This window comes from Sparus aurata, chromosome 3 (assembly GCF_900880675.1).
Source record: "Sparus aurata chromosome 3, fSpaAur1.1, whole genome shotgun sequence".
NCBI lineage: Eukaryota > Metazoa > Chordata > Actinopteri > Spariformes > Sparidae > Sparus > Sparus aurata.
Window position 1 is genome coordinate 32,194,498 of NC_044189.1, and position 14,434 is coordinate 32,208,931.

Consider the following 14,434-nt stretch of genomic DNA (forward strand, 5'->3'; position numbering starts at 1 on the left):
TTCAATAGGTCCTCGCACTGGTCAGTGCACGGGCCCTAAAAATAAAATATTCTTCGCTGCAGACTACAGTTTATGTAAAAATATGGTGGGTGCTAACTCCTGCCAAGAATACACGAGGGAGGTAATGGGTTGCACAAAACAGGAGAACAAAGGGCTGAAATCCCAGAGACATAACAACACAGTGTTAAAATAGTCTTGCTCCAAACTCCCTCAGCCCACATGGCTCCATCTAGTGGAACAACATAACAATGGCAATTAATAGCTTGATTGTAGCTATTATTAATAAGATTGTGTAATTCCAATATATGGATAAGCTTGGTTGGAAATATGATGCACTTTAATAAACAAATGCTTCTTAATGCCTTGAATACCTCTTAAAGTGTATTCACACATACATACTAAAACCTATGAGCTACATGTTTTAAATAAAGTTATTTTATTTTTTTTTTTTTTTTTAGAAAAAAGGGAGGACGCAGACAAGAAGGAAGAAGGTGAAGGAAGAAAAGATCAGCCATCTTCCTGAGGTCCAAATCTGCAGCAAAGGGGTAATATTTTTATGTACACATCATCATTGACTCTAGTGTTTCCTAAACTGAAGTAGTCACATTAAGAGAAAACGTGGGTCATGCCCGTGACGTTTACAGGGTTAGCTTTGTTTTTGCTCCTGGCTAGCTTGTGCAGGCTGTGACCCAAATTAGCAGAGCAAAGTTAGTCAGCAGCAGAAACAAGATGTGAGCTGCTTCTGCAGCTGCTGACAGTAGGTTTACACTGTTGTCTGCTCCATACCACAGTATATTAAAAGCGAATGCGCTTAAACTAGATTTATCTAAAGCCATACCGAGAAGGCACTGTGCGGCTCATCAACACATTCTTTGTATTGAAGTTAGCGTGTGCTGGATGTAGCTAACCACTTCCTCGAGGCTGGGGGGATGAAGTCATCATAATCAAGCGTTTTTTTCTCCAGCCGTTTCGCTTCTCCTCAGCAATGCGGTCGAGAATCGAGATACAACGTTTTTTGCCTTTTAACTTTACTGCTGAAACCCCGATCGACGTCCAAATAAGCCAACAGCGCTTCCAAGTGTCATGACATGATAATTTTCTGTTTCCTTCAAAAATATAGAAGAGACTGTTTTTCGTTGGTAAATGTGACATTTTGCGCATGAATAATTTACTTTTTAAACACAATAGTGTTTAAATATATACAGCATCAAGTAATGATTATTTGAATTATCATTTAATCTAGTGGTAATTTTACAAGAGACAGTCGCCATTGTTGCTGTGTTAATAACAATGTTGGAAGAAAGGGGAATAGGTTATTACAATAATATTAAGAAGAATTAATTAAGAAATCTTAATGAGAAGAGAGATCATCATTGGCTGTTTTTTTTCTGCCTGTACATACTAAACAAACTGTCTTTGTTTTCATGACCAAATAAACTGAATAAACAAAGTGACCTTAAAGGACAACACAAATTATATTGTTTTACTTTCTTTATATGTGACAGACCCTGCCACCTTTCTAGCTTCAATCAGTTTTCTGGGAACCTCTTTTCATCTGAGAACAACTTTGCTTATTCACTAGTGGATTTTTTTCTTTTTTTTTTTTTTTTGTATTATTACCTTTAACATTGTAAATGTTAAAATAATATGCAAATGTAATGTTTTTGATTAAAAATGTTATCTGACCACAACCATTGTCATTTCAGCATCTAGCAGTTGTATTTTCACAGGACTCACAGAAAGTTAATAACTCCTTATTCCTCCTCTCCAGAGCTTCCCAGAGATTTTTTTTAATACTGTTCATTCTCTCTCAACCCTGATATACACGGCATGGCCAAACATACTGTATCTGCAAACCAGGTCATATCAGCATGTTGGAACTCACTGACACTCTGGTGGCTGAATGGGAGTAAATCCCTGCAGCCAGGTTCCAACATCTAGCTGAAAGTCTGAACCCAGACTCGTTATGATTAGTTGATAATTCATTAGTCAAAATTCTTGTTGGAAGCAGGAATAAACTGCTTGCCTAGCTCTGCCAAAGCAATAAGCTGGCATTGATCAGCAACAACCTTTTGAACCTTTTTAATAACCTAATACATGCCTGCTATACTTCTGCATATTAATCTGATGCAGGTCATTGACCAGTACAAGAGCAATTTGTTCACCATCTAAACTTCAGAAGAGTACCTTAAATTTAAATGTATGCTACTGTTGTTCTTGATGTGTACAATAAGTGAGAAGTTTATACATGAGAATATTGAGCTCTGGCTGCGACAGCATCTAACTGTATCAGCTGTGTTGTACAGTTGATACTGTTAGAGGGTGACATGACATGTAAAGTTTCAAACTCTTCAAACAAGATGTTCTCTGTTTGAGGTTCTCCGTACAGATTGTATTCTTCTCTTGCTTGACTTAACTACCACAATTAATGATACCTGTCAAAATATATGACTGACTCCTTTTTTCTTTTTCACTGCATTACTTTCAGATGCCACGACATTGCTCAGCAGGTGGCTGCAAATCTCGGGACAATCGTGAGACTCGAAATGCTGGCATCACCTTTCACAAGTGAGAGTTTTGCACCTGTTGTAGAACATCAGGGTCATTTACACCCTTTCTGTTGTCCTATTTCCACTGTATTCACTCACTCTGAGCAGTGGGCCCTGCACAATATCAGATCTTTTTTGTTTTCTAATAAATGCAGCTGTTTATTTTGATGGAGTTTTTTTGACTAGTGATGAGTTGATGAGTCCATGGCTCATCATACAGTTGATATCAAAAAGAATTTGTTGGAAGCAGGGATAAATTGTTTGATATCTGTCTGCCGAAAGTACAATTACACACCTTCCAACAACTCCAGACCTGTGTTATTAACATGAATATCGGGATGGGAGAATTGAAGGACAATAAAGTACATCATTTTGTCAATACTGTTGATCTGTAATAATTGGTTAATTGTTATGGTCAGATTACCAAAAGGAGAAACTCGGAGGAACCTTTGGATCATCAACTCCCACCGTGCAGACTCCTGGGATCCTCAGACTGACTTTGTCTACTTTTGCTCCAAACACTTCACCCCGGAGAATTTTGAACTGACTGGTTGTAGGTAGGTATGTGTGTGTGTGTGTGTGTGTGTGTGTGTGTGTGTACACAGTCAAGCTGGAAATTATTCATACCCCAGGCAAATTTTGACTTAAACTTTTATTCAACCAGCAAGTTTTTTCTTGATTGGCAATGACACAGGCATCTCCCAGAAGATGATGTACAGGAGGCTTCATTGTGGGAAAAAATATTTCTCAGCTTTTATTTACATTTGAACAAAAAGTGGCATGTCCAAAATGATTCATAACCTTCTCAATAATCAATAGAAAAGCCTTTACTGGCTATTACAGCAATCAAACACTTCCTATAATTGCTGACCAGCTTTTTGCATGTCTCCACTGGTATTTTTGCCCAGTCATCTTTTGCGATGAGCTCCAACTCTTTCAGGTTGGAGGGCCTCCTTGCCATCACCCTGATCTTTAGCTCCCTCCACAGATTCTTATTGGATTCAAGTCAGGATTCTGCCTGGGCCACTGCAAAACATTAATGTTTTTGTCTGCTAACATTTCTTCACCAATTTTGCTGTGTGTTTTATGGGTCATTGTTGTGCTGAAATGTCCACTGGTGCCCAAGGCCAAGTTTCTCTGCAGACTGCCTGATGTTGTTGATGAGAATCTTGATGTATTGCTCTTTTTTCATTGTGCCGTTTACTGTGATTAGGTTCCCTGGTCCATTGGCTGAAAAACACCCCCAAAGCATTAGGTTCCCACCACCATGTTCGACAGTGGGGAGGGTATTCTTAGGGTTGAAGGCTTCTCCTTTTTTACGCCAAATGAAGGATACATCATTGTGGCCAAACAATTACATTTTTGTTTCATCTGACCATAAAACAGAAGAACAGAAGTCTTCTTCTTTGTCCAGATGAGCATTTGCAAAGGCTAAGCGGGCTTTTGTGTGCCTTATCTGGACAAGTGGCGTCTTCCTTGGTCCGCATCCGTGGAACCCAGCAGTGTCCATTGGACTGTCTGCCCTGAGACCTTGTCACCAGCAGAGCCCAGATTACCAGGATGGCCTTGGTGGTGATCCTTGGATTCTTTTTTCACCTCTCTCACTATCCTCCTGGCCAGCACAGGTGTCACTTTTGGCTTCCGACCATGTCCTCTGAGATTTTCCACAGTGCGGAATGTCTCTTTTTAATAATACTTTGCACTGTAGCCACTGGAACTTGAAAACATTTAGATATGGCCTTACAGTGCCTTGCAAAAGTATTCACCCCCCTTGAACTTTTCCACTTTCTGTCACGTTTTGACCACAAATGTAAATGTATTTTATTGGAATTTCATGTGTTGGACCAACACAAAGTAGAGCATAATTGTGAAGTCGAAGGAAATTGATACATGGTTTTAAAATTTTTTTTTTACAAATAAAAAACAGAAAAGTGTGGTGTGCAAAAGTATTCACCCCCTGAGTCAATGCTTTGTAGAACCACCTTTCGTTGCAATGACAGCTGCAAGTCTTTTGGGATAAGTCTCTACCACCTTTCGTTGCAATGACAGCTGCAAGTCTTTTGGGATAAGTCTCTACCAGCGATGCACATATAGAGACTGAAATATTTGCCCATTCTTCCTTGCAAAATAGCTTAAGCTTGGTCTGAAGTGATGGAGAGTGTCTGTGAACAGCAATTTTCAAGTCTTGCCAGAGATTCTCAATTGGATTTAGGTCTGGACTTTGACTGTGCCATTCTAACACATGAATATGCTTTGATCTAAACCATTCCATTGTAGCTCTGGCTGTATGTTTAGGCTCGTTGTCCTGCTGGAAGGTGAAACTCTGCCCCAGTCTCAAGTCTTTTGCAGACTCTAACAGTTTTTCTTCCAAGATTGTCCTGAATTTGGCTTCATCTATCTTCCCATCATCTTAGGCCAGCTTCCCTGTCCCTGCTTAAGAAAAGCATCCTCACAGCATGATGCTGCCACCACCATGTTTCACGGTGGGGATGGTGTGTTCAGGGTGATGTGCAGTGTTAGTTTTCTGCCACACATAGCGTTTTGCATTCAGGCCAAAAACGTCAATTTTGGTCTCATCTGACCAGAGCACCTTCCTCTACATGTTTGGTGTGCCCCCCACATGGCTTGTGGCAAACTGCATGGCTTTGTTTCAACAATGGCTCTCTTCTTGCCACTCTTCCATAAAGGCCAAATTTGTGGAGTGCATGACTAATAGTTGTCCTGTGGACAGATTCTCCCACCTGAGCTGTGGATCTCTACAGCTCCACCAGAGTTATCATGGGCCTCTTGGCTGCTCCTCTGATCAATGATCTCCTTGCCCGGCCTGTCAGTTTAGGTGGACGGCCAGGTCTTGGTAGGTTTGCAGTTGTGCCATACTCTAACCATTTTCAGGTGATGGATTGAACAGTGCTCTGTGAGATGTTCAAAGCTTGGGATATTTTTTCATACCCTAATCATGCTTTAAACCTCTCCACAACTTTATCCCTGACCTGTCTGGTGTGTTCCTTGGGCTTCATGATGCAGTTTGTTCACTAATGTTCTCTAGCAAACCTCTGAGTCTTTCACAGAACAGCTGTATTTACACTAAGATTAGATTACACACAGGTGGACTCCATTTACTAATTAGGTGACTTCTGAAGGCAACTGGTTGCACTGGATTTTAATTTAAGGGTATCGGAGTAAAGGGGGGTGAATACTTTTGCACACCACACTTTTCTGTTTTTTATTTGTAAAAAAAAAATGTTTTACCATGTATCATTCTCCTTCCACTCCACCACTTTGTGTTGGTCTATCACATAAAATCCCAATAAAATACATTGACATTTGTGGTTAAAACGTGAAAAAATGTGGAAAAATTCAAGGGGGGTGAATGCTTTTGCAAGGCACTGTATAGCCCTTTCCGACTTGTGAGCAGCTACAATGCGCAGTCGCAGGTCCTCAGTGAGCTCCTTTGTCTTATCCATGACTGTCCACAAACCAACTGCAGAAAGCTGCTGTTTTTCATCTGTTGAGTTGACTAAAGCAGCTGTTCCCAATGAATCAGGGTAATTAGGATGCTTAAGAACAGCTTGGAATATTTGGAATGGTATATGACTTTGTATTTTCCCATAGACTGTGACAGTTTGCAAAGGGCATGACTAATTTTGGACGTGCCACTTTTTGTTGAAATGTAAATAAAAGCTGAGAAATATTTTTTTTCCACAATGATGCCTCTTGTGCATTGTCTTTACATCTTTATATATATATATATATATATATATATATATATATATATATATATATAATTATGTATTTAAATATATATATAAATTATGTATTTAAATATATATATAAATTATGTATTTAAATATATATATAAATTATGTATTTAAATATATATATAAATTATGTATTTAAATATATATATATATATGTATATATATAAATTATGTATTTAAATATATTTATATGTGTATAAGGATACTAAGGGATGACAGATTTCAAACTGCCAATGTTCTTAATATGAGTCTCATCTTATTTACATAGCAACCTAAAATGTGTTCAAACTATTTCCCTCACAGTGGAATCAGAAGACTAAAAGAAGATGCATTTCCTACAATATTTGATTCATTTTCAACAAAACTCAAAAGACAAGGAACACTGTGGAAGCAAGAAGATGCCCCTGTCAGGTAAACGGAACTGATCCACAATCAGATTTGTCATTGTTAATGAGCAATGCCTGAATGTACCACCCACTGTCATGTTGAGCACCTCAGAAGCCCTCTTTGCTTGCAAAGTTTTATTGAGACACGATTACACATAGTGTGATCTACAATGGTATTGCCAAAAGATCATTTTAGGCTTTATCCGTTTTTGCAACTGTATAAAAATTCCAACATCCACTGTTTATGTCATCAGTGAACTTATTTTTACCTTTTAAAAGCAGTTTGCAAGACAGTAGATCTGAATGTCTTTTACTTTTTTTTAATTTTGCTACTGCAGTTTTATTTGAAAATTAGAATGTAGTTATTATATCATAATACCGATATGCCAAGAAAGTTTGGCTGCAGTTGGCTACAGTTATACGTGGAAAGCCTCTATCATCCTGTCTGTCCTAACGAACAGCATCTTTCTGACTATGAGCCCTCCTGACTGAGACTTCAGTGAACATTCCCCCGGAAAACAGCATCCCTCCCCGCAAGTGAGAGAGCTAGACAGGGTCTGCTGTTTACTGATGTATTGTAATAATGTAATTTAGAGCAAAGAGCATTACTATTCCAGGATGCATGGTAGGTCAGGATCCCAACACATAACAGCATCCATATAGTACAGTTGGCAGATACACGTTTAGATTAACAGGTGGAAACCAGAGCAAGCACATTAGCCCCGCAGACAATGTTGCCTCAGTTACCTTGAAAAAGTAATCTGATTACTGATTACTCCTTTAAAAAGTAACTTTGTTAACTGATTACTTGTTTTTAAAAGTAACTAAGTTCGATTACAAGTCACTTTTTTAGTTACATTCAGCAGCTGCCAACAACACTCCCGCCGCCTCAATGTAAAAATGACAACTGGTTTTGCCAATACTCCCTTTATTGGAAGTGCATTTTTAACAGTAACGCCAAGCACGGCATTGATAGTAGTAGGGATCTTGTTTATTATGGCACGAAACGAGGGCGAGTCTCCAAATGTTTCTTCAAATTTGACATCTTTAGCTGCCACAAACTCAAAATAATGACTGTATTTCTGTTTTCCTCACTCATGCTGAAAAACATGACTTGTCGCATTTGTGACACCATTCCCAGCGATGCAAAAAGAAAGCAAAAATATATATTTTTACTAAATGAAAAAAATAATAGTAATGCACATAGACTTGAATAAGTAACTTTAATCTGATTACTGGTTTGGAAATATTAACGCATTGATTTTTTCCCCCAGGAAATTTAGAAAATTTGGCTGTTAAAGATGCAATTTCAACATAGTTTGAGAAGTATAGGAAGGTCAATCGTTGGGGTCCTCATCGTCATATTTTTATCACAAATTTTCCCTCACTATAGGCCTACTGAGTAATGTTTATGTTAAAGATATTATAGCCTGTGGTAAGACCTGTGCTGTGTGCATAGGCTATTAGAGCAGGTAGAACATTTCCTATTATAATTTATTCGCTTCATTGTCTATCTGCATTAGGCCTACAGTAGGCTTTGTAGGGTATTAAGAGAAATAAATCGTCATTTAACAGAGAACACACCCACGACCACAATTCAATTTTACTGGAAACCTGAGCTGATTGAAGTATTATCAGGGGTTGGGGGAGATGATGTCTCACTCTCCACGTCTTCTTGCTCTGGCTGCGACTTTTTTTGTCCCAAAGAACCTCTGTATATCTATAATAACTAACTACTGTAAATGCTGCAATGGTACTAAACCGTAGGCTAATAGACGGGCTCTGGTAATATCAGTGACGCATAGAGGGGGAAAGGATAAAACAGATGTTGAATTTGCCACAAATTATTCTGACTCTGCCCAAATATGGGCATATGCCATAAGGTAAGCCAGGTCAGCTTCTGCGCAATTTGCGCTGGTTACAGTGTTGCGTTTGTGGCTGCTGGCCGTTTGATATGCAACCACATAAAAATCTGTGGGGCGATTTTCATGATTAAGCAGTTATATTAGATTTTTTTCTTTTTTTTAAAGGCACAGAGATCCAGGGCTATTCCCAAACATCCGGGGCTAAAGCCCCGAATGCCAAGGTCTAACAACGCACCTGTTTGCTGTCATGCCTCTTTTTATACCACAGCGCCAGCATGCTGTATGAAATGATGCACTGGAGTGGCTTTAAGTCAGCGCTGCTTGGTTTAGTGTGAACCAAGAAAGGCAGCGTGAAGGCGAGCCTTCGCTGCACAATAATATGGAATCTCTGTGTTAAAAGGGCTTCAGTAGTGTTTAAGACTAGCATCTTAACATCCTCTCAGTGTCAATGCTAACTTCTTATGCAGGTTTGCTTTGTTAGTGTGTTAACATGCATGCCAACATTTGCTTATTAGCACAACAAAAAAACTAGAGCTGAGGCTGCTGTGAATGTCATTAGTTTTACACACCGACTGTATGAAATATGGACCAAGCTTCTGGGTCTGAAAAGTGAAAGTGCTTGAACCTGCCTTCTCTCTAATAACCAGTAGGGGTGACTCAACTGGTTTCACCAAGTCTGATTGTATGTGAGTTTAGGAGAAAATGAGCCTACTTCTCACTTGATTGATGACCTCAGTTTCTGGGTCTTCTTCAACACAGCCCGATGTTCATTTAATAAATGATGGTCCTATGTAGAGTGAAATAGATGATAAAGCTGGGTATGCTTAAGGGCGGGCTACCTTATGATTCACAGGTCCCCTCAGTTTATAAAAGTCTGTACGAAGACCTAGATTATACAAAACTATTTGGAGCCATTTTATGTTTTTTTTTTTTTTTTTAAATAAAGCTGTCATTTTTACATTTTAAAACAGGTGAGAAGATAATGACTGAATTGTCACTTTTGGGTGAACTTTTCCTTTAATGCTACCTAACCTTTTGTTTTTCTAATGTGGCCAATAAGTATGTACACCTGTGTATGCAGACAATTGCCAAATTAAACTTGAAAATGGGATTATAGAAACATAATGAATACAGATGAATGAAGAGTGTCCAGATCACCTCTCACCTGAACATCTGTGGGTTCTGGAGCGATGTGTTGGACAGCACTCAATACTGCAGTCATCAAAAAAATCAAATGATGGAATATGTTTAGTATTGGGTTTGTTTAACTCATTAAATTTATTCATACCAAATGGATACTGAGTCACTCTACAGGCTCTAACAAAGAACTATACTCAACAAAAACAAGTTACTGCCCACACATGATGGAAACACAATGGTGTAGGCACATACCTGTAGTGAGCATAAAACTACCATATACAAGAACTCATGATAGCAGTTGCGCAGTAGAAACGATACAGTACAGTACAGAATCAGCTGTAGTTCTAATAACTGTTGTGAAATGAATGTGCAAAGGTTGGTCCTTTCATTCGTGACTCATCTATATGTTGCACCATGTGAATGAAAAATGATTGGTTATCTTTTTTCTGTAGGGAGAATTCCTGCTCAGGCGACCTGGAGAATGCTAGGCATGCAGACAAGTGTCCAACTTCAGAGAAACAAACGGATCATAGGTCAGTGGAAGCAGCTGAGGAGACAAATGAAAACATACCTGAATCTTCTCAAGTGCTGTCAGGGGTGGAGCAGATCTCACAGCAACAACATAGCCCTTCACCACCACCGGTGTCTCGACCTCTCTCCCCATCACATTACATGAGGCGTCTGCCCCCTTCTCCAGGCTTCTACCTGTCAAAGGAACACAGCTATGCTCAGCTCTGCCCTCTGTTGTGGAGGAGACGTTACAACCAGGCTATTGACTGCTTGGAGAAGGCCTTACGACAACTGCATGCAGCCAGGAGGCGGGAGAACCGCCTGCGAAGCACTGTGCTGAGGCTCCGTAATAAACGGCTGAAGCAGGCCCTCCTTGTGTCACCAGGTGTCTGTAAAAACAAGGGAAGCTTGGCACCAGGGGGGGAGGACAGACGAGGTAAAGGAGGCTGTCAAGAGAAGACTGAGACTAATGCTAAATCTAAAGATGCAGGGTTGTTTGAGGACACATTGGTTGATCGGATGGAGTTGGAGGGAAGATTTCTTCCAGAAAACAACAGCTGGTCTGAGGGGGAGAAGGGATTCTGTTTTTGCTGTGGAAGAGGACAGGTGCAGGGTGCTGGTGAGGTAGCACATACGGATTCACAGACTGGGAAAGATGCTCAGCCTACAGTGCATGAAGACTCTCTGGAGATTCAAGGGAGTGTTGACATCAGTGCTTGTAGCACAGCTGTTAATGCCAAAGACATTAAGATAGTCAGCTTGAAATGGCCAGCTGAGAAAAGTGTAGAGACCAGTGACTCAGATAAAACAAATTCCAAAGTCCTGCTCCAAACTCAGTTTCAACATGTGACCCCTGCTGGAGCCTCTCTTACTGATACTCATGAGCAGAGTTTACACTTCTTAGGCTCTCAGTGTGAAAGGGAGACAAAGGCTGTGGGTCAGAAACATCACCAGGACCTGCAGCAGTTGCTTTGGATACAGGACATTACTAAGGGACAAGTCATTCTGGTGCCTGTCCCTGCTGAAGACAGATTACAGAGCATTCTCAAGATTGAAGGAGTCACTGATGAAGCACAAACCATCCTGGTGTCAGAAGTGGATCCTCAAGGAGACATGGGACACATGACAGAGAACAGTGGAGGTCTGTCCAAAGGGGAAACAGCCTGTGATGGTGAACATAGTGAGCATCATTCTGTTATCAGCACTACATCTGTGGAAATTAGAGAAGATGTGAGGGAAAAGCTTAAAGAACATCTGGAGGGGTTTCACCTTCAGCTGAGCACTGAGTTTCTAAACTGACACAATATTCTGAATGGGCACAGCAGAGTGATTTTGTTGCCCCACATTCAATAAGTAAATGATTAATTTATGAAGTCTTTTCCACCAGGATAGTCGAATGTGCTGTATGTCTAATTTGACAAATAGGGCAACTCCACCAATTTTACACTTTAAAGTGTGCCTGGATGAGAGTTATCATAGTTTATTAAATTCACTGTGTGACCTTTTACTTTAAAATTAAACAGAAAATTGTTATTTCTGTAAATTGTCTATTTATTATCTAAACATGTATCATCAATTCACTTTATAGGAAAAAATATGAATGAATTGCATTGCATGATCCTTACACAAACGAGCACCAGTGCTTCTAGTGGACAAACTCTGCAGCCACTAGCTCTAATGCATATGTGATAAAACTAGCATGAAGTCTTTTGTGGCTCTAGAGGACGATCCATGTAATCTGATAAAAATGCTAAGTGATGATAAATTGCATTGTGGTAAATTTTGAAAAGGAAGAAGAATGTGTGGAACAAAAAGTTAATATCGCTGTTCTGCTATATCCATTTGATCATTTGTTTTTAAACTGTCCAGTCCAACACTGTTATAGGAGTGCAATGCAGACCATTGGACTGCTTTTCAAAACCTGGTGCCTACATCACCCACAATGCAACTTTGTGATATCACTGGAGGCATTTTATGAGATTCCATGCAGCTTCCTCTGGAGACACAAAAGGCTTAAATGTGTGATATTGATGTAGATTCCCTTTAAGAATAAACTCAACCAGCAGTTATATATGATGTTGTTGTAGAGCAGCACATCTTTTTGAGATGCTTTGGTCACTTTACAAAGGTGCAGATCAATGGACATCTGTTTGCTGTTGTGCACAGAGCCAAACCCACACTTAATGTAGTGTAACTATTGTGTGTATCAAAGCCTGATTTATCTTCATCCTCTGTGCCATAAAGCTGATGTCTAAAACTATTAAAACACAACAGTGACCACACTCTTGCACAGGATGACATGTTGCTTAGATGGAATGTATGGAGGATAGACTAAATTCTACATACACTGTATGTCACTGTCTGCCAGAAATACTCAATAGAGATCCTGATGTGGATTCATTCACTGCTGCATACACTGAATATTTCCCCCTGTTTGAGCAACATTTGTCAGACATCAACATTTGTACTAACACATTATTGGTTTGGGTCTTTTTATGGGATTTGTTGAAATTTGAAAATATAAAAAACACCACCATGACCGTTTTAATTTGTAAATCAAAAAACTTTAAGGATGTGATTGGTAAAAAAATGAAATAAATCAAAGTAAATCTCAGTTGTTGAAACATAGGATATGTACATTTTTGACTTGACGAGTCTTTGTCTTGTTCTTTTTTTTTTTAAATTTCCTTAAATTCTCAACTGTGTTAGTAGGAGAACCGTGTATTATCCAGATTTGTGCAGACTAATGTACTGGGCATTTCATATAAAACAGTAAACGGTTGTCCCCGTGTTGTGAAGAAATAGGCAAGAATAGAAAGATCACACAAATATGGTCGTCATTGAGATAAACTAAATGACCACCATCATGTTGGTCCACTAGAACCGTTGTCAGCAAACAGATTGTGTTTGCAAATGATTACATTCTGTTTTTATTTACATTTCGTGTCCAAACCAACAGCTCCATATGTCCAAACTGTTTTGGAGTCAGTGTTGAATACATTGAGCAGAGACTCTATGATGTGAAAGCACACACAATAGAGCATTATCAGGTAAAAATCTCTCAGACCCTTATTACCACTACCAAAGTTAATTGATAGAGAAGGAGTACTCTAAATATATAATTTTATGACAATCCCAAAGCTAAAGATTCCCATAATGTTCCCCAGGCCTTTGTTCTCATATCTGTCTTGTTCAACCACCTGTAAAACTCTCTGTCACCCGTTTAGGTTTGGTCAGCTGGTGTAATGACTGCTTAATGTTAAGCTGTTTAGAGATTTATATAGATTTACACTGAACAAAAATATAAACGCAACACTTTTGTTTTTGCTCCCATTTTTCATGAGCTGAACACCAGAGGTTGGAGTAAGTCACACATGTGCAAGTCATAAGCAAGTCTAAAGTCTTAACCTTCAAGTCTCAAGCAAGTCCCAAGTTACTGTGATGAAAATCAAGCAAGTCAAGTCAAGTCACTGCTATTACACAAGCAAGTCAAGTCGAGTCATTGCTAAGGTCAAACAAGTCACAAGAAATGTGTATTTTGTATTGTAAATGTATTCCTCATATCTGTAGACAAAGTAAACAGAGGAGGATGGTTAGTCAATAATATGATGTAATTGCATAATTGATCAATTTTAGAATTTTTTTTCAAACCCATGAATACAAGAATACTCTGCATCTTGATATGCCACACCTGTTAGGTGGGATGGATTATCTCAGCAAAGGAGAAGTGCTCACTAACACAGATTTAGACAGATTTGTGAACAATATTGGAGAGAAATCGATCTTTTGTGTACATAGAAAAAGTTTTAGATCTTTGAGTTCAGCTCATGAAAAATGGGAGCAAAAACAAAAGTGTTGCATTTATATTTTTGTTTGGTGTATATAAAGACGCTTCAAGACTCACTCACTGATTTTACATATCATGACCTGTTTTCTGGTCATGTTAAGTCCTACTCAGCCTTTGAAAACGGTCATATGCCTTTAGTGGCTCTGTAGGAGCAGAAAAAATAACTGATGATGTCGCAGGGAGCTCATTAGTCCTATCTCACCTTGTTCTTTGAGACTACAAATAGGTCAGAGAAAGCCTGGAGTCTGGAGAATTCAAAGATACCAATTTTGTGTTGCGCTCCAGTCATCTTGTAGCTTAAAAACGCCTGACCTGCTAGAAAAAGTACAATGGAATGCCTCCCAAAGTCCGAATTCTCCCTTGTAATCTCGAGGGAAAT

At 39.2% G+C, this 14,434-nt stretch overlaps 1 protein-coding gene across 1 annotated transcript; it reads left to right on the plus strand.

The window, feature by feature from the left end:
• The first annotated feature begins 458 nt into the window (after nucleotides 1-458).
• Nucleotides 459-12,836, plus strand: thap7 (THAP domain containing 7). The gene is made up of 5 exons (XM_030413087.1): nucleotides 459-545; nucleotides 2,489-2,568; nucleotides 2,969-3,106; nucleotides 6,611-6,718; nucleotides 10,151-12,836. The coding sequence occupies exons 2-5, from the start codon at nucleotides 2,489-2,491 to the stop codon at nucleotides 11,505-11,507; spliced, it is 1,683 nt and encodes a 560-aa protein (XP_030268947.1). The 5' UTR covers nucleotides 459-545; the 3' UTR covers nucleotides 11,508-12,836.
• The last annotated feature ends 1,598 nt before the right edge of the window (nucleotides 12,837-14,434 follow it).